The sequence below is a fragment of the Dipodomys ordii genome, unplaced genomic scaffold (genome assembly GCF_000151885.1).
Source record: "Dipodomys ordii isolate 6190 unplaced genomic scaffold, Dord_2.0 Scaffold85, whole genome shotgun sequence".
In the NCBI taxonomy this organism is placed as follows: Eukaryota; Metazoa; Chordata; class Mammalia; order Rodentia; family Heteromyidae; genus Dipodomys; species Dipodomys ordii.
In genome coordinates, this window is record NW_012267301.1 from 347,885 (window position 1) to 366,131 (window position 18,247).

The following is an 18,247-nucleotide window of genomic DNA, read 5'->3' on the forward strand; positions in this document are numbered from 1 at the left end:
TAAAACAAAGGTTATAGAATTAAAAACCAAAAATTATAAAGTAGTACTTTTATTATGGCAATGTAAGAATAACAGCAACAACTTTCATTTTGTTCTTTTCAGAAGATGACTTTGTATGACTTCTATTACAAGTCTGAACACTGTGCTTTTGAATGATCATTCTAGCTGTTTGGATTTTCTCATGTACACTGATGACACAAAGCAGGCTTTATACATGCTACTGTCCATAGAGGAAGTCATTGAGGGAATTCTAATTTTGATAGGTTAATAAAGCATAAATGTGTGACTCATTTTTGAAAAACATTGTTCATAATATGTATTATATACCATATATAATATGCATGATTTACACAGTAATGTTGATCCACTTGAGCCAATGGCTTTATGGAGGGAATGCTAAGTTATCTTCAGGTGATTTACTGAGCCTACCTGTTTTGGATGTTTTTTAAGGATTCAGAACTTAAAACTTACTTTAAACTTACCAATCCATTAGATAAAATGTTCCCTTTCAGCCAGGCCTTGGTGGCTCATGCCTGTAATCCTAAATACTCAGAAGGCTGTGAGACTCTTATCTCCAATTAGCTACCAGAAAACCAGAAGTGGTGCTGTGGCTCAAGTGGTAGAGTGCTAGCTAGTGACAGCACCCAGGCCGAGTTCAAGTCCCACAATTGACAAAAAAAGACGTTCCTTTTCTTTAACTTAAATGTTCAATTGTTGGTTTTACCTTCTTACTTTACATGATACTTATATGGATAATATAATAATTAAATTTATTATATATATTCTTTTTTATTGTTTCAATGCTGTAGGTGGATTTTGTTTTTATGTGTTGATTACATTAATACTTTCCCAACAGAGAGCTTCTTGCATTCGAATGACTTAGTGCCTTTTATTGAAGATAAGGAGTCTTTTTGTTAAAATACTATGTGGAAGTAGGGGCTGTAAGTGAGGTTGAGACTCAGAAGCCTTGGGTTCAAGACCTAGCTTAGTCTTACTCCAGCTAAACAATTGTATTGCCAGTCACTTGAATTTTCAAACCTTGGATTCTCTATTTGTGAAAAGCAGTCAGTTCTTTCACAGAGTAAAATTAAATGACATACTGAGAGGGCAAATATAGAGGGTAAAGAGGATAAATATAATCAAAATACTTTGTACATATATGTGAAAATAGAACAATGAAGCTTGTTGAGATTCGTTTTGGAAGGGGGAATAGAGATAAGGAAAAGGACATAGAAAGTGAGTCTCATCAGTGTACATTGAATGCATATATGGACCTGTCAAAGTGAAATCCACTTGTACAATTAACTAAAAATAGGAAAAAACCAATTCTCATTCTTAACAGATGGACAATATGTTGTTTAGACACACCAACAATTATATTGTAGATTTAGTAGATAAGACTCTATAAAGTAGGGAGCTAGACATTAAAGATGAAGTAAAACTAATGCAACTAGAGAGAGAAAAGGGAACTCAGAGTGCAGGCAAAAATAATGACTTTTAGGGTCACACTGCCTCTGCTCACAGTCCTGCTACCACTTTGTGAGGTATCTTAGGAAACTTGTATTATCTCTCAAAGTCCATTTCCACAAACAAACCTGGAATATTCATACTCAAACTTCAAGCCTTCCACAGAATTAAGTGTAATGAATGAGAAAGCAGGAGCCGGGACACGGAGGCCAAATGTCTGCACTTGATAAGACACAGCCCTGGAAGGGCAGCCAGGGATTGGATAACAATGGGACTTGTGTGCTTTGAGAGTGACATGAACAATTTGTATTACTTTAAGATTTGCATATAAATTTGAGTATATCTAGGCCTCAGTCTGAAATAAAGATTTATAGAATTAAAAAATGAGATTTGAATAGGACATAGAGCTCACTTCTAATTTTAGAGCTGACTTAATTAGGTCACTGTTGAAATAGTTCCCATGTTCCAGCCATAACGGCTATCCAGATCATAGTCAGTGTGAAGAAAGTATTCATTTGCATACTTTAAAATTTCTTCTCTCATTTTAAGTGTTCCATAACAACTATGCTGTTTTATACAAGCAAATAAATAAGTAGAAAAATTCTGAAGATTTAGGAAATGAAAAATGAGGTAAGTGAAGTTATAGACAATGAAAACAAAAAGATTCATTCAAATAAAGGTTCAGTCTGTGTGATTTTCACAAATAAAAACTAGCTTGTGTGATGGAATCTACCAGGAAATTCAGCTTCTTAAGAAACTTATCATCTTCCAGACAGTCTATCTAAATGTAACTGTGATAGTAAAGAAAACATACTTTCTATGTCTTATAAAATATGCCACTCTTGAAACTATTTGAAATCCTCTCCTTTTTATAAGTTCTCTTAGTTTTCATTTCAGGCCTCTTTTAAAATGTTTTTTGTTATATTTGTGTTTCTGCAGTCATGCTTCTTCTTTCTCCTTCTCCTTCTTCCACTGGTATAGAGTATGGATGCTTCATTTCAGGGCCTTTCACTTTCATACTACTTTTGGTGCTCACAACTGGTGCTCTTCCATATGAGCCACACCTTCAGTCTAGGAATATTACAGGTAATTTTGGAGATAGATTCTTATCGGCTTTTATGCCTGGAAAGACTTTAAGCCATGTTCATCAGATTTTAGCCTCTGGAGTAGCTAGATTACAGAGTGAGCAACCAGTGCCTGCTCTGTTTCTTCTTTGGGCATGTGCTCATCTATGTATTCAAACCTGTATGTAAGTATTTGTCAGTTCTTTTTCTTTCTCTAATTCTTTCACTTACTTTGTCAGGGCTCACATTTGCATTTGTTAATTTCACACTTTTTTTTATTTCAAGCTTTTCTCTGACTTCCAGATCTGTGGTAACCTATACTGACTTCTGTCAATCACCCCAGACTTCGTAAATCTAAAGCTGAAATTATCAAATATCATTTTATTTTACTCATGTTTTAAGATTAAGCCACACTTGCAATTATAGCTGTTCTAGAGGCTGAGACCTGGAGGATGGTAATTCAAAGCCAGCCAGGGAAGAAAAGTCCTCAAGACTCTTTCTACAAATAACCAGCAAGTAGCCAGGCTGGAGGTCTGGCTCAATTGGAAGAGTCAGTTCAAGCCCCAATACTGGCACAAAAATGAATTGATAAAGTTTAAAATCAAGTTCTATAAGCCTATATAGGAGTCGGTTCCTTTTATGTACAGTAGTGAAGAAGTCTTCTTTGGTAAAGAAAAATGTGAAAACCACATTTGGAATATACAAGATGTAGGCCAAGAGAATAGCTATCCCATAGATAGATAGCAGTGAATGAGCCAGCACTGACAATAAATAAATAAATAAATAAATAAATACAAGAGAGCTGATGAGTAGAAGAACAAATGGGATAGATCTTGGGAGATCAACAGTGGGTCTAGCTGTTGATGAGTTGGTTCAAAATTACACAACTAAAAAGTAGGATGTAAAACTACTGTTTTAATATGTTAGAATTCTTTTTTAAACTTATTTTTTATTTTAGTTTTATAAAGGTGTTACAATTCAAAAATATAGGTTTATGAGAACAATTCATCTTGATTAATGTCATTTCTTTAATCTTTCTCACCCATCCCTCCCAGTTCCACTCATCTTCTCACTTTTCTTAGTTTTATAGACCTATATTTTGAATGCATTTGCCCCCTTCTTTTTTTTCATTTAACACAGCTTTTTCTGTATTTATTCATGTATACTGAATTGTTCATAGTAAGGAGTTTCATAAGATATTCTCATACACATATATAGTATGCTTTTTTCTTTTTTAAATGTATGCATCTTTTTTAAATTGTCAAGGTGATGTACAGATGGGTTACAGTTACATAAGTCAGGTAATCATTACATTTCTTGTCAAATTTTTTATCCCTTCCCTCATTTTTCTCCTACGTTCCTTCCCCACCTACCCACTCCCAAGTTGTACAGCAGAATTATTCACCATAGCTAAGATATGGAACCAACCCAGATGCCCCTCAGTAGATGAATGGATCAAGAAAATGTGGTATATATACACAATGGAATTCTATGGCTCCATCAGAAAGAATGACATTGCCCCATTTGTTAGGTAATGGAAAGGCTTGAAAAAAATATATTAAGTGAAGTAAGGGAGACCCAAAGAAGCATAGGTCCCATGGTTTCCCTTATTTGCAATAATTAGTATACATCTAGGAAAATCTTAGCAGGTGAGCAGAACAGCTCAATTGCTATGTACATATGACCATATAAGATAATGTCAAGCAAAATCACCTCCAAGACATAGACATAAGCTGTTTTACTTTGTTGTTGTTTTTAATGTTCTGTGATTTTTTGTTTCTTTTGTATGTTTTTCCCCCTATCGTATATCCCCTGTTGTCACTGTGTTTGATTTTGGTACCCTGGTATTGTATATACATTTATTTGAATTAGGGAAGGAAAGGGAAATAACATAATGGTGAGACAAAGGACAAAGGGGGAACCAATGCAACAGTGATATACACAAGACAAGATGTTGGAAATGATCCCCCTTCCTTTATTTTAGGCATAGCTTGTTAAAATATGACATACAAGCTCAATATTTAAAACACATGAAATTGTGTTTAGAGTTACCTATGCATGGTGAAAGCTATTATTTTGAATACATTGACAGTTTCTACAATATGACTTTTTTTTAGTAAAAGTTTTTTATTGTGAAAATACTGTACAGAGGGGTTACAGTTACATGTCTCCTCTTTGTTTTCCCCCTACCATCCCACCTCCTCAACTACACTCCCTCCCCCACCTAAATTGTAAAGTTCATTTTTCAACATAGCATCTTGTACATCTCATTGTTGCAGTGGATCAACCTGTATCCTTATTTAAACAATATGACTTTTATATTCAGTGGGATACTCTGTTTTCACCTTTGTCAATCTTGTAGTGTGGTGATAGAATTAACCAAGCAAGACAAAGCCTGTCTAAGCAGTAAAGTCTGCAATACTCCATCTCCAATTAACCACCCAAAATAGGCTTGTGGCATGCTCAAGTGAAGAGAGGCATGCAGTTAGCACAACATAAGAGATACCAGCAGTTAACTGACAGGGAGATCTCACTGAGGGAAGGGCAATGAGAGATATCCGAATTAGTTATGGTATAGGCTAAGTTGCTGTGTTAGAGAGCAGTGGTTCAGATAAGCTAGAAGTTTATCCCCAACATGTTATAGTTTTGAAGTTTGTAGGAGCCCAGGGAAAATTGGTCTATCTGATTTCATTGTATGGCCCTAATTCTATCTCACCATTAGTCCTCCTCCCAAAGTGTAATTGTCGGCGATGTCTACTTTACCTCATCATGCTATCAGGATTCTGGCATGGGATGCAACAAAGAGAGAAAGTAGGGAATAAACAGTCATCTTTCAAAGAGTTTCTGGGCACCAATGGCTCAGGCTGTAATTCTAGCTATTCATGTTTGAATCCAATTTGAGCTGGAAAGTCTGTTAAACTCATATATCCAATTAACTACAAAAAGAAGCTGAAAGTGGAGCTGTGGCTCAAATGGTAGTGCTTGCCTTGAGCCAATAGGCTCAGGGACAGTGCCCAGGCCCAGAGTTCAAACACCAAAATGCCCTCCGCCTTCCCCCCCCAAACACACATCAAAAGGGTTTCTGTTCCTCAAGGAAAGAAAAAGAACATGGATAGCAAGCGATATTTTTGGTAGCTAATAAAGAAGTGACAACTAAAGGAACATAAAAAAATGTGGAAACATATCCAAATGGAAGCAGGTTCATTCTACGTTTAGTTGTTGGATTCTTCTATTAACATATCATCTTGGGTAGAAGTTAACACTGAAGAGAAGCTGTGACTTTCTCACATTCAGTCTGTATGTGCTATATAGTAATTGATGTTTCTCACTTCCTTTCAAGTCTAATGATGAATCAACCAAAGAAAAGTGCCAATAAAATAATGGGAAATATAAATATATCTTTACATTTCTTATCCTGCCAAGCATGTCTCTTCATATTTTTAAAATGCTCTGTACTAAGGCTTTATGTAAGGTTATATTGTAAAATACTAGCATGTTACTACAGGAAGAATTGATATCACAATTGGAAAGTCTATACAATTCATTCCAATGTGTTCCAGACTAGACAATATCTACTAGACAGTATCTACTCTTGTTCTTCTATGTTCTTGATTTTAAATTAACTTATTTAATCTCTGTGCATTGTTTTCATGACAGTTAATCAATTAAAATGTAGGTAAAACTTGGCTTACCCCATTTTCATTTTGTGTTATTACTAGAAAGAAGCATTTGTGAAGATAGTTAAGACCAGGGAAGCTCAAAGCAATGGTGTTGTCATCTAGATCTTGTAGGAGTTTAGAGGTGACCCTGTTGAGCCCAGAAGTCTTTAATAAAGGGGAACAAATAGGTGGAACCAAGAGATAAATTAATCCCATAACCACGAGAGAAGAAAGAGTGCAAGAAATACAAAATAGGTTGTTTGTAAATAGAACAGACTAGAGAAGAATTAAATAGACAGGCTCCATGGTATAAGACTCCCAAAAGGAATTTATCAGAAGCAGAAAGAATGATCTGTAGTCACATGTGTTGTCCATTGTACTACTGGTCCATACCTCAAGAGTTTATTTTATTTTTGTGTTTTTGTTTTGTTTTCCCACTTTTATTGCTGTTTTTGAGTTTTATACTTTTTGTCTTATATGTAAATTTGTTTCTCTTAGGGAGAAGAAGCATGGAAATAGTGGGAGAAAGAGTAAACTAATTCAGCAGTGATGCTTTCTAGACACTATGTTAAAAATGAACTATACCACTTTTGGGAGAAGGGGGTTGGAAAGGAAAAAACTGTGAGAAAATGAGGAAAGAAGTGACACTGTTCAAAAAGAAATGTACTCATTACCTAACTTACAGAACTGTATCCAATCTGTACATCACCTTTACAATAAAGATAAATAAAAGAAAAAAATCTACCAAAAAAAGAATTAATGAAGACTATGAGAATACACATCTCTGACTTTAGAACAAAAAAACATCCAAGGAGCTGTTATTAATTGAGGACAAATATATTTCTTCATACTTTGAAGGATTTCTATGTAATTAGAACAAATTAGCACAGTTACTACACAAACCACTATGGAGGTTCCTTGAAAAATAATATGAACTTATTTTCCACTTCTGAATCTATACTCAAAATGATCTAGATCCAGATGGACTAGAGATGCCTGAACACCCATGATTTTAGCAGCATTATTTAAAATAACCAAAATATGGAATCAGCTGAAGTGTCTGTTGTCCAATAAAAAATGAAAAATAAAATACATAATAGAGTATTAGCCATAAAGAAGAATGAAACTTTTATTTTCAGGATAAAAAGATGGAATTGGAGATTATTATGTTAAAATAAGCCAAACTGAGAAAGACTAATCCCATATCTTTTCTCTCAAAATGACTGATATGAGTGTAAAAGGGAGCCTGTTGGTGGCAACCAGTGACAGAGGTTTAAAGGTTGATGGGAATGAATTTGATAGAAATAGCTCATATGCATACACAAAAATAAATTAATAGATCCCATTGAAAGAGAGGCAAGAGATGAGATAGAAATAAAAGGGCTGAATCTGACATATGGAAATATCAGAAACTTATTTGTACAATTAGTATACATGGATTAAAAAATGTGAAAACTTTCTTAACAAGTACAAAACTTTAGAAAGAAATGAATGTAGGTTAGACACAAAACAGCATCTTGGCAAATGTCATGGAAAAGAATAGATGATAACTGATGGTAGAGATGTTTGCACAACTATGGAAAATTGAACAAAATTGATTACATTGCATACTCAAATGACTGCATATTGTGGCATACAAATAAAATGTAAATAAATATTTAATGAAATATAACATGTACAGCATGATGTCTTATGAGGAATTATTTCAAATTGACTATAACTCCTTGTTCTCAATAGTGTTAGAATATGGGGACATTAGTATCATGCATTTGCACCCTCTGCTCTCTACTAGGCACTGTTTTTTGTGTGTGTGTGTCCGGTCGTGGGGCCTGAACTCTGGGCCTGGGTACTGTCCCTCAGCTCATCAGCTCAAGGCTAGCACTCTACCATTTGAGCAACAGCGCCACTTCTGGCTTTTTTTTGTTCTGCTTATGTGGTGCTGAGGAATCGAACCCAGGGCCTCATGCATACAAGGCAAGCGCTCTACCACTGAGCTACTTCCCAGCCCTAGGCACTGTTTTTTTTGTTTTGTTTTGGTTTTTTATACCACACTCTACTGAAATCCAATGCATGCCTTCTAGTTTTCAATGTATCTCCAAATGGAGCTGCTACCTATTACATGGTAACTGGATTTCTTTTGCTCAGCATTATTTGTGTGGCACATCCATATTTTTGCACAGCACAGTGTTGGTACTAGTGCATTTCCCTTCTCAAATAGTATTTCATTATATAAATAGGCCAAATTATTTGTACATTTATTTTGCATGCATTTATAGCACATCTATATACTAAGCTTTTGATTCAGCATGCTGTTTGAACTTAATAAACATTGCATACTACCTTTTTTTTTATTGTGAAAATACCGTACAGAGGGGTTACAATTACATGGGCAAGATAATGAGTACATTTCTTATCAAGCATTGTAGCCTCCTCCTTTGTTTCCCCTTCCCATCCATTCCTCCCCTGACCCCCCACCCAATCTCAACACCCCCCGCACCAAAGTTGTAAAGTTTGTTTTCGACATAACGACTTGTACATCGCATTGTTTCAATGGGTCCACCTGTATCCCTATTTAAACGATTTGTTTTTCCCCTTCACTTCCACAAATTATAACAACATCAAATACAGTGAAAGCAGGGGTTATACTGTGGGGGAGCGACATACAAAGCAACAAAGAAATAATCTTATAAATGTGTTAGAAACAATCGCATGAAAGAAAAAAAAAACATTTAATACATATCTTAGGGTTCATTTCCCAAACACCAACTTATCTGACCTTTTCTGCTTGACTCAGACATATAATAGATATTGCAAATAAGGGGAACCGTGGGACCTATGTTTCTTTGGGCCTGGCTTACTTCACTTAATATAATTTTTTCCACCCCTTTCCATTTCCTAACAAATGCGGCAATGTCATTCTTTCTGATGGAGGCATAGAATTCCATTGTGTATATATACCACATTTTCTTCATCCATTCATCTACTGAGGGGCATCTGGGTTGGCTCCATATCTTAGCTATAGTAAATAATGCTGCAATAAACATAGTTGTGCTGGTAGCTTTAGTGTGGTCTTGTTTGTGAACATTTGGGTAAATGCCCAAAAGGGATTGCTGGGTCATAGGGGAGCTCTATGTGGAGTCTTTTGAGGAATCTACATACTGCTTTCAAGTGATTGAACAAGTTTACACTCCCACCAAAAATGCAGTAAGGTTCCTTTCTGTCCACATCCCCTCCAGCATCTGTTGTTATTAGAGGTCTTGATTTTAGCCATTCTAACTGGAGTGAGGTGGTATCTCAATGTTGTTTTGATTTGCATTTCTTTTATGGCTAGGGAGATTGAGCATTTCTTCATGTGTCTATTGGCCATCCTTCTTTCTTCTTCAGAGAAGTGTCTCTTTAAGTCTTTTGCCCACTTATTTTTGCCTACTACCCTTTTTAAAAATGTGTTTTACCCACGTTGAACTCCATGAATGAGACTTGGAGTTTCTGTGCATTTTTGTCAGCAGTCTATATAATCAACCTCTTTCTTTCATTGTAAGGGTTTTATTGATTAAGTTTTAGTAGTTTGAATTTGTATTTCCTTGAAGACAAATGGTATTGAGTTCTTTCAATTAAGCATATATGAACATGTTCATGTACACACACACACATGCAATCATTGTTGAGGATAGTTGCTCAAGTCTATTTTTCATTTGGGTTATTACAATGATTTAAAATAGTTGCTTATTACTTTATCCTGACAATTTATTGAAAATAGTGTTTTCTACTTGGTGGCCTGTTTTTCACTTTGAAGGTGGCATAGTATTTTTTTGTTTTTTGGTCAGCCCTGGGGCTTGAACTCTGGGCCTGGGCGCTGTCCCTCAGCTCTTCAGCTCAAGGCGAGCGCTCTACCACTTGAGCTACAGCGCCACTTCCAGTTTTCTGGTGGTTTATTGGAGATAGGAGTCTCACGGTCTCTCCTGCCCGGGCTGGCTTTGAACTGCTATCCTCAGATCTCAGCCTCCTGAGTAGCTAGGATTATAGGCGTGAGCCACCAGTGCCCAGCAAAGGTGGCATAGTTTAATCAACAGAAGAACTTAATTTTTATATGTTCAAACTAATATTTGTTTGTGGTTTCTGCTTTTATTGGGCTCCAGTTGAGGAATTTTAATCATCTGAAGGTACTATATTTATCTGATACTGATGGAATGTAAAACAAAGTCTTCTGTGTGGAAGGTTTTCTCTTTCAGTACTTCTTACAAAAAGAAACAAAATCATAGTAGCTTTTTTGAATAATTTATTTCATTTGTATGAAACTCTGTACTAAAACTTTTACTAATATGATCTTATTAAATTGTAAGTTATGAACTTTATTTAGAAAATAGATAGTATTATTTTATATTTCTTTGGTGCTGGTCCTATGGCTTGATTTAAAGTCTGGTTGCTCCACTGAGCTGCTGCTGCTGCTGCTTCTTCTTCTTCTCCTTCTTCTTCTTCTTCTTGTTTTTTTCTAATAAGTTTATCATTGTAAGACTACTGTACAGAGGAGGGGTTGCAGTTGCATGAGCAAGGTAATGAGTACATTTCTTATCAAGCATTTTTGTCTCCTCCTTTGTTTTTCCCCTACCATCCCTTCCCTCCCATCTCCATAACTACATTCCCTCCTACTCCCCCAACTCCCTACCACCCTGCCTAAATTGTATAGGTCATTTTTTGACATAGCACCTTGTACATCTCACTGCTTCAATTGGTCAACCTGTATCCCTGTTTGAACAATTTGTTTTTTCCCTTCCCCTCCCTAAATTATACCAACATCAAATACAGAAAACGGGTTTTACCTTGGGGGAGGGGCATTCAAAGCAACAAAATATCACCTGATGCCTTATAAATACATTAGAAACAATAGCAAGAAAGAAAAAAAAACACTTGTGTCCCTATCTTGGGGTTCATTTCACTTAATATAATCTTGTCTGCCTTTTCTGCTTGTCTCAGATATATACTAGTTATTGCAAATAAGGGAAACCATGGAACCTATGTTTCTTTATGCCTGGCTTACTTCACTTAATATAATTTTTTCCAAGTCTTTCCATTTCCTACCAAATGGGACAATGTCATTCTTTTTGATGGAGGCATAGAATTCCATTGTGTATATATACCACACTTTCTTGATCCATTCAACTACGAGGGGCATCAGGGTTGGTTCCATATCTTAGCTATGGTAAATAATGCTTTAATAAACATAGTTGTGCTGGTAGCTTTAGTATGGTCTTGTTTGTGATCATTTGGGTAAATGTCCAAAAGTGGGATTGCGGAGTTATAGGGGAGCTCTATGTGGAGTCTTTTGAGGAACCTCCATACTACTTTCCAAAGTGCTCTTTTGCTCTATGTGGAGTCTTTTGAGGAACCTCCATACTACTTTCCAAAGTGCTCTTTTGCAAGAATGTTCAGATGTATCATTAAATTGTTGGTTTCAGATCTCTCCAATTTGTTGATGAAGGAACTCAGAGCTCTAAACTTTCCTCTGACTACTGCCTTTGCTGTGTCCCAGAGGATCTGGTAATTTGTGTGCTCATTTTTGTTGATTCTCATGAACATTTGAATTTCCTTTCTAATCTCTTCCATGACCCACTGCTGATTCAACAGTGTGTTTTTCAGCCTCCATATGTTACAGGACTTTCTTTGGTGGCTTTTGGTTTTGAGTTCTAATTTTGTTCCTTTGTGGTCTGAGAGAATGCAGGGCATAACTTCAATGTTTCTGAATTTGGACAAATTTGCTTTGTGACCTAAAATGCGGTCAGTTCTGTGTGCCGCTGAGAAAAACGTGTATTCTGATGCTGCTGGTTGAAATATTCTGTAGATGTCTGTTAAGTCTAGTTGATCTGTGCAGTTGTTTAGATCTGCAGTTTCTCTGTTGAGTTTTTGCTGAGATGATCTATCTAGTGGGGATAGTGGTGTGTTAAAGTCAACAATTAATGTCTTTGGATCTATGTGAGATTTGAGGGAAAGTAGCGTTTCTTGGATGAATTTGGGTGCTCTGTTGTTTGGTGAATAGATATTTAGAATTATAATATCCTCCTGTAGTAGAGATCCCTTAATTACCATGTAGGGACCTTCTTTATCTCTTCTCACTAATTTTAATTTGAAGTCTATTTTATCTGATATTAGGATTGCAACTCCTGCCTGTTTATGGGGGCCGTTTTCTTGGTAGATTTTGTTCCAGCCTTTCACTTTCAAATTGTGCTTGTTTTTATGGGCAAGGTGTGGCTCTTTTTTTGGGGGGGGGTGGTCTGGTCGTGGGGCCTGAACTCTGGGCCTGGGCCGCTGTCCCTCAGCTCTTCTGCTCAAGGCTAGCACTCTACCACTTGAGCCACAGCACCACTTCTGTATTTTTTCTTTTTGCTTATGTGGTGCTGAGGAATCAAACCCAGTGCCTCATGCATGCAAGGCAAGCACTCTACCACGGAGCCACCTTCCCAGCCCCAGGATGTGACTCTTGAAGATAGCAGATAGAAGGGTCTTGCTTTTTAATCCAGCTAGACAGTTAATGTCACCTAATTGTAGAGTTAAGACCATTAATGTTGAGCATTAGGACTGAGAGGTGTTTGGTAGTTCCTGCCATGTTATCCATCTTCTTGGGAGCAATAGAGTTCTTCCTATGGTTCTTCGATTCTCAATTTGGGTGAGGTTTCTTGGCCTTTATTATGGTCCTCTTGGTTTTCTATGTGTAGGATATCTTTAAGTATCTTTTGTAGGGCTGGTTTGGTGGAGATATATTATTTCAGTTTTTCTTTGCTATGGAAGATTTTTCTTTGACCTTCTGTTATGATGGAGAGTTTAGTGGAGTATTGTCATTCTTGGTTGATAGTTGTTTGTCTTTAGGACATGACATACATCTTTCCAGGCTCTTCTTGCTTTAATTGTCTCCGCTGAGAAATCTGAGGTGATTCTAATTGGTTTCTCTTTATAGGTTATTAATCTTTTCTCCTTGACAGCTTTAAGTATCTTTTCCTTGGTCTGAATTAATCCTGTGCAGATTATAATATGACAGTGGTATGTCCTGTTCTGTTCTAGTCTATTTGGGGTTCTAAGTGCTTCTTGTATCTGAGTAGTCCTATCTTTTTGCATGTTTGGGAAGTTCTCTGCTAGGATCCTGTTAAACAAATTTCCCGGACCATTAACTTCTATCTCTAGGTGCTCCTCTATACCCATTATCCTCAGATTAGGCCTTCTGGTGGTGTCTTCCAAATGTTGAATAGATCTATCATATTTGTTGGATTTCTCTTGGGTAGTTGTATGTTCTTTCTCTATAATATCTAGGCTGTCTTCAATCCCCGAGATTCAATCTTCTGTATGATCTAATCTACTGTCAGGACTTTCTACTATGTTTTTTATTTCCTTTCCTTCTAATTGGTCAGCTTTGATGGCTTCAAATTCTTTGTTGGAGCTTTGTTTTAGATTTTGTATGAACTTCTTTACTTCCTTAATTTGGTGTTGTGTTTATTCTCAAATCACTTAGTTGTTTAGTTATGATTTCCTTTGACTCCCTTTCCTTCTGAGTGTCTCCATTCAGCATTCCCTTTGTGGTCTCCCTGGATTCCTTCAGGTGTCTGCTTATGGATTCCATGAATACCTCTACTGATATTCCCCTATTCTCATCTTGCTCTGGCAATTCCTGTATTACTCTTTGATTAGCTTCCCATGCTCATGCAATTCCTTTATTTCTCTCTGACTGTTCTCAGCCTGCTAGCACAATTCCTGTGTTTCTCTTTGACTGTTCTCAGCATGCTCTCACAATTTCTGTATTAATCTTTGAGTAGTTTCTTCTAGCTCACGAGATTACTGTAGTAATTTTTGGTTAGCCTCACCATGCTTGTGAAGTTCCTGTATTAATCTTTGGTTTGCCTTGTCTCACTCCCTATCATGCTCACACTGACTTCTTTGCAGGTTTTCAATGTTTTCATTCACCATGTTTTCCAGTAGTGTTTGTAGAGGTTTTTGGGAACTCTGCTGTGGATTTTTCATTAACTGTTCTCTCACCTGGTTATCCTGAGTTGGGGCTGAGATACACAGACCTATAATTTTTCTGGTGTTTCTCTGGGTTGTTCTGCCCATTTGGTATGAAAGTAACACCAATTTTGTGCTAGAACACTATATTAAGGCAAGAATCAACCAGAGTCCTGTAGTTGCACAGTCAGAATGGCTGCAGATACAGTCTAGTTCAACAGATACAATCTATTCAACATCAAACAACTATGGATTAATGGGCTAAGAACATCAAAGAGGGATTCAGCAAACTAGTATTATTAGCTTTAGGAAGAATTGTGGGGAAGAATAGGATTAGAGGGATGTGGAGAGGTAAAAGGAGAGTAATTTTAACCAAATCCTAATCTCAGAGAGGACAAAATGATAAGGGAAAGATTTAAAAAAAAAGAAAAGAAAAAAATGGAAAAACAAAATTTAAGTTTAAAAATGAAGCACTTAAAATTATGTAAGTATAGAGAAATGATATTGAAAGAAGAAAAGGATAAGTTGAGAGGAAGGGAATGGTAAAAAGGAAAAATGAAAAAATAAAAATTCTTAAAATTGTTATACTTGAAACTTACATCGGTGTAAAGAAATAATGTTACTATAAAGGAAGTTAAGCCTAAGAGGTTGTGAACTGAGTAATAAATTTCTGGATTAAATATGTACACAATGAGGCATAAGGTCTAATAATCGACGACGGGTATTTATCTGGGAATGAGCAGAACAGTAATTAAGTCACATAAAAAAGAATGAAAGAGAAAAGAAAAAATAAAAGAAAAAGAAAAAAAGGACCAAAATTTCCAAAGAGATTTAAAAAAAAATCACACACACACATAAACTCCTAAAATAACAATTATGAAACAAAAAAAGAAAAAAAAAGAAAGCAATAAAAATAATAATAAAAAATAGAAAAAAAGAGTTCTTTGATTTTTTTGGGGGGGCTCTTGTATCTTTCCTGTGTCCATAACCAATATCTTGGTGGAGTCTCTGGTCTGTTTGTGGTATTTGGTTTTCCTGTGGTGTGAATGGTTTCTTAAGTCAGTTTGTTTAAGCAGGCAGAAAAATGCTCTGCTTTACCCAGGATTTTGTTTTCCTCCTTCCAGGCTAGTTCAATGGGAGGGAGATCTTCTTTCAGTATCACAAAAGAGGGAGATGGCTGTTTCTTCTAGTTTGGAGTTGCTGTGATGAGGCTAGGTTCTGGGTATGATTAAGGCCTATCAGCAATCAATAGCTTTTCCCTGAGGGGCTCACAGAGCCCAGGCTGGAGCCATTCTCAGGGTTTACGTTTACTGAATTTCAATTGATTGTCTAGGCTGCTATAGAGAGGGGCAGACTCTGGCTCTGTTTACCCAGTGATGAAAGTCACTCTTCTGGGGACAGCCTTTCCTCTGCCTGGGAGGGTGACTTTCCCCTGGGTGGAGGTGAGCCTGGCAGGTGAGGTCAGGTTCCTGTGACTTGCTAATGGCTCCAATTGTTTTCTTCCAAGGCCTGCTTTGGCACTAGCTGCTGGGCCCTGCCTTTGTCAGTATCAAAGATGTAGATCTTCTCAGGTAGTGGAGGAGGGGCAACCTTTCTACTGCTGCTCTGTGAGAAGGATTGAGGATGTCATGGTTCTACTCATGCCAGACTCTTGGTTCCTGGGCCAACCCTGCCCTTTAATCAGCAGGATGAAGATTTCTGCTCCTTGTCAGTTCTTGCTGGTGGTGAGTAGAATCCACTTGCAAGCCGTATCTGGTGCTTTTGTCCCGGGCTTTCTCTGTTGGTATGGTGGCCGTGGCTGCTGCCACCACAGCTGCGGCTACCAGCAAGTGCTCAGATCCGTCTCCTTGACCAAGCTGCCTGGATTTTCCCTCTCTGGCCAAACTCTTTGTACTGTGATGGCACACCTGGTGTCATTCTCTAGCCTAGAACTGTTTACTGGAACACTAAAACTGCTTTCTATGAGAGAGCTTGTTCAGCCTTCAGCTTCTCTTCCACCATCTCCCTGAGCTTCTTTTGCTCAAAGCTAATGCTGTACCACTTGAGCCTTAGACCTACTTCCAGCTTTATTTTTCTTATATAGATTATTGGAGATTCGAGTCTCGCTGATTTTCTTGCCTGGGTTGGTTTTGAACTGTGATCCCTCAGATCTCAGCCTCCTGAGTAGCTACGATTGCAGGTATGAGCCACCAGCACCCAGCTTATTTTTTATTTTACATACAAGATAAATGAAGCATACAAATTACATAGCAAACGCAACTTGTGGCAACTTCAATACATTTGTTTTTGAGCTCAGACTCAAAAATCATGTGCCCATGAGATTCCATCTATACAAGAGACTTTCTGTTTTGGCTCACTGTTTTGAAAGATTAATATTATTACTTTCACCAAAATGGAAGTAGATTGGCAGAGAGGCGGGGGAGGGGGGGAGAATGTTGAAAGGGGTGACACTGATCAAGACGTATTACATTCATAAACTGCTTTGTTAAATTACAACTCCTTTGTACAATTACTTAAACATAATACAACAATACTATTTTTCTGTTCCAGATAAAGGAAGACCTAGGTCTAAAAAATTAGCAGAAAGTGGAAGATGGAAACAGAGTTCATATAAGTCATCTCAAGAATACAACATAGAGACGGTAGTGGTTGCAGACCCGGCAATGGTTTCTTATCACGGTGCAGATGCGGCCAGGAGATTCATTCTAACCATCTTAAATATGGTAGGCAAACTTTAAAGTGCTTGGAATTTTTGCAAGGAAACTCTAAGGAAGAATGTGTGAATATGTATAATGAAGTTCTTTAATAATTAAATCATTGGTATTACTTTCTTTTATTAGTATCATAAAATACTGATTTGGTAATGAGTTGTACCAAAGTTATCCATCTTCAGGGTGAGCAAAAAAGGGGTCATATCTAATTCAGAACAACAGCAATAACAATGGTAACAACAAAAACACCTCTGCCTTTGTGATTTGTTTTAATGTGGTAAACCTTTTCTTCTGGGATTTTTTTTGCTTTTTATTATTTTATCTTTGTTTTTGGTCATTTAAAAGCCTTTGGTTGATATTAACAGAAATATTACAATGTTCATATGCAAGGTCTTACCAATTGTACTATAGATTAATGGTTAAATGGTATAAAAATAGATGCTGGTAGTCCACTTAATTTATAAATTATGCAATACTGAACATCAGATATAATTCAAGTTAATGAATAAAACTTAATAGTTATTAGATAAAATTTTAACAAGCAGAGACACAGGTAGCTCAATGAAGTCAACAATTTCTAGTGTGGAGAAATCTAGCTTATATCTAGCATTTTCTGGCTGCTAAATACCACATGCATCCTTTGACCGAATTGTATACTGTACTTGATAACATTTCTTCAGAGAAGAACTTGAGGATTATATTAAAGAGTGGCTCAAAGCTGGGCACTTGCAGTTCACACCTGTGATCCTGGCTATTCAGGAGACTAAAACCTGAGGATCACAGTTCGAAGCCAACCAGGATAGGAAAGTCTGTGAGACACTTACCTCCAACAAACTACTCAAAAAAAAAAAAAAAAGAAAAAGAAAAGAAACTCAGAAGTGGAATTGTGGTTCAAGTGGTAGAGTGCTAGCCTTGAACAGAAAAGCTCAGCGACAGCGCCCAGACCCTGAGTTCAAGACCCACAACAACAATTAAAAAAAAGGAAAGAAAGAAAGAAAGAGAAAGAAAACGAGAAACAGAAAAAAGAAAAGAGTGGCTCTTAGGAGAGAAGAAATAGAATAAGACATAATATTATCCTAGAAGATCAGGTAAGAACCTCTGTTTGAGAGATGAGGAAGTTCTTGTTTTTACCAATTTTTCTATCACTGGCCTATTTTTCCAGTGGACCGTTTTATACTCTTCAGAAACAACATCAATATTTAGCTGAATTCTGAAGATTCTGCGAACCCACAGCATATGTGTAGACTAACATAGGCTACTTCCTTTTCATTTACATACTATCATCTCTGAAGACATGTCTTTGGTGTACAAGTTTTATATTTCTTAGTATACATTAAGAAATGCTTTTTTTTTTTTTTTTTTT

At 36.7% G+C, this 18,247-nt stretch overlaps 1 protein-coding gene across 1 annotated transcript in view; it reads left to right on the forward strand.

Annotated features, from left to right (window-relative positions):
• Positions 1–18,247, forward strand: part of Adamts19 (ADAM metallopeptidase with thrombospondin type 1 motif, 19) — a 247,398-nt gene that overhangs the window by 33,129 nt on the left and 196,022 nt on the right. The window contains exon 4 of the mRNA XM_013025479.1: positions 16,724–16,896. Within this exon, the coding sequence (XP_012880933.1) occupies positions 16,724–16,896 (173 nt within the window). The remainder of the gene's footprint in view (positions 1–16,723; positions 16,897–18,247) is intronic.